This window comes from Strix uralensis, chromosome 2, assembly GCF_047716275.1.
Source record: "Strix uralensis isolate ZFMK-TIS-50842 chromosome 2, bStrUra1, whole genome shotgun sequence".
Taxonomy (NCBI): domain Eukaryota; kingdom Metazoa; phylum Chordata; class Aves; order Strigiformes; family Strigidae; genus Strix; species Strix uralensis.
This window is the reverse complement of record NC_133973.1, coordinates 138755537-138758076: the sequence shown is the minus strand read 5'-3', so window position 1 is coordinate 138758076 and position 2540 is coordinate 138755537. Positions and strand designations below refer to the sequence as shown.

The following is a 2540-nucleotide window of genomic DNA, read 5'->3' as shown; positions in this document are numbered from 1 at the left end:
AAACTGCACCAGGGGAGGTTCAGACTGGACATGAGGAAAAACGTTTCCCAGCAAGAGTGGTCAGAGAGTGGAATAGGCTGCCCAGGGAGGGGGTGGAGTCCCCATCCCTGGGTGTGTTTAAGGGCCGTTTGGATGAGCTGTGGGGGGATGTGGGGTAGGGGAGAACTTTGTAGAGTTGGGCTGAGGGTTGGACTCGATGATCCCGAGGGGCTTTTCCAACCTGAAGGATTCGGTGATTCTGTGATTCTATGATCTGAACAGAGCAAGACATTGTATTATTTCATCTCCCTGAAGAAACGCACAGTCCCGACAAAGACAGGCGGCTTTCCAGGTGCACACAGACATAAAGCCGGCCAACAGTGATACGGCAGGTAATTAGGACTTTTACAAGCCTCATTGTGACAGTGGATAAAACGGAGATAGAAGAGGATGTGGCCTGTTTTGGCAGTGCAAATGGAGGGACAGAGGAGGTGTCTTCCTTACAGAGGCAGTTTGTAGGGTTGCTAGAAAAGAATGGTAGATCCCTTTGTACAGCAAACCACGAGTCAACCCCTTGGCCATCAGAACAGGCTCAGGTTGGAAGGCAGTCACCAACAGGATGCTGCCTGCGCCCATTTGTACCCACCTGCAGGTGGTCACGGGCTGACACCAGGCTCACCAGGCATTATTTATCCCTTCTCTTTCTTGCACAGAGCAGAGTCAGGCTGACACCGGGCTCTGAAGCACCATGTATGAGCTCAACGAAAGCAGCTTCGATCCCATCACCTTCGTCCTGACGGGCATCCCGGGCCTGGAGGAGTCTCACATCTGGATCTCCGTCCCCTTCTGTCTGATGTACATCACTGCGGTCTTTGCCAACTCTGTCCTCCTCTTTGTCATCATCACGGACAGGAATCTCCACGAGCCCATGTACCTCTTCCTTGCCATGCTGGCTGTTTCTGACCTCATGCTTTCGACCACGACAGTGCCCAAAATGCTGGCCATCTTCTGGTTCAGTGCCAGGGAAATTTCCTTCGATGCCTGCATTACACAGATGTTCTTCACCCATTTCAGCTTCATCGTGGAATCGTCCGTTCTGCTGGCGATGGCGTTCGACCGGTACGTGGCCGTCTGCGACCCGCTGCGGTACTCTTCCACCTTGACCCCCTCGGTGATTGGGAAGATGGCCGTCACTGCCGTTGTCCGGGGGTTCTGCATCATGTTCCCACCCATCTTCCTCCTGAAGCGGCTGCCGTACTGCGGGCACAACGTCATGCCCCACACCTACTGTGAGCACATGGGCATCGCCCGCCTGGCCTGCGCCGACATAAAAGCCAATGTCTGGTACGGGCTGACAACGGCTCTTCTCTCCTCCGGCCTGGATGTCGTGCTCATCGCTGTCTCCTATGCTCTGATCCTCAGGACGGTCTTTCGCCTTCCGTCCCCGGAGGCTCGTCTCAAAACCCTGAGCACCTGCGGCTCCCACCTCTGCGTCATCCTCATGTTCTATGTCCCCGCCTTTTTCTCCTTTCTCACGCATCGGTTTGGCCACCACATCCCAAGTCACGTTCACATCCTCCTGGCCAACCTCTACGTCGTAGTCCCGCCGATGCTCAACCCCATTGTCTACGGGGTGAGGACAAGGCAGATCCGGGAGCGTGTCGTCCGCCTCTTCTGCCCCGCGGGGGAGTGCCCCTGCCCCGGCTGGGGCAGCCGGTGCTGAGCATTGCCGGAGGGAAGGGGCACAAGGGACATGGGAGGCAGCACCAAGTGCTGCAGCACTTCTCGCCCTGGAGGAACAGGTTTGCCCAAGAGGTTTGAGAGAAGCTGAGGGCGGTGGGATTTCCGGAAATGTGGGTTTGGGTCATCCCGGCCCTTCACTGCTACTGGTTTCTCCTAGAGATGCTTCCCCTGAATGCTCCGTCTAGCAGAGACTGGGCAGAGTTCAGCTGAGGAGCATCAAGGCTCTTACCTCTGCTGATGTACCATCACCTCCAGCTGCTGACTTCGTTTGCTGTCCTACAGCTTTGTTTCTGTTTGTTCCTTCACCTGCTATCTCAGTGCCTGGATGGTGAACAGCCTGTGGGTCATCCGACCAGAGCCTGGTACACGAACCACAGCCGGCTGGGCAGCGTGCTGCTCACATGGCGCAGGTGATGGCCCATCCTCCTGTCTGCATGGGTACAGCTGCGCTGCGGAGGGACCTGGCACTTCCTGAAGGTCTTCACATGCTGAAGAGGTCGGGAAAGGCTTTATCGTCCTGTGTTGAAGGAAAACCGTGACGTCCAAAACTGAATTCAAGTGGAGTGCAAAGGGACAAGTAACCAAGGAAGCAGCTCCAGGCCAAGAGGGAATGGCCTCAAGCTGCGCCAGGGCAGGGTCAGACTGGCTCTTAGGAAGGATTTCTTTGCAGAAGGGGTTGTTGGGTGTTGGAATGGGCTGCCCAGGGCAGGGGGGGAGTCCCCATCCCTGGAGGGGTTGAAGAGTCGGGCTGACCCAGCGCTGAGGGATCTGGTGGAGTTGGGAACGGTCAGGGTGAGGTTCATGGTTGGACTGGAGGA

General features: G+C 56.5%; 1 protein-coding gene across 1 annotated transcript; it reads left to right on the top strand.

Annotated features, from left to right (window-relative positions):
- Nucleotides 1–727: 727 nt before the first annotated feature.
- LOC141940309 (olfactory receptor 52B2-like) lies at nucleotides 728–1702 on the top strand. Its single transcript, XM_074861099.1, has one exon. It carries the CDS (start codon nucleotides 728–730, stop codon nucleotides 1700–1702), a length of 975 nt encoding a protein of 324 aa, XP_074717200.1.
- Nucleotides 1703–2540: the final 838 nt, after the last annotated feature.

What these genes read in the sequence shown, in the direction of transcription:
- LOC141940309 (XM_074861099.1), top strand. Translation starts at nt 728, where the DNA reads ATGTATGAGCTCAACGAAAGCAGCTTCGATCCCATCACCTTCGTCCTG.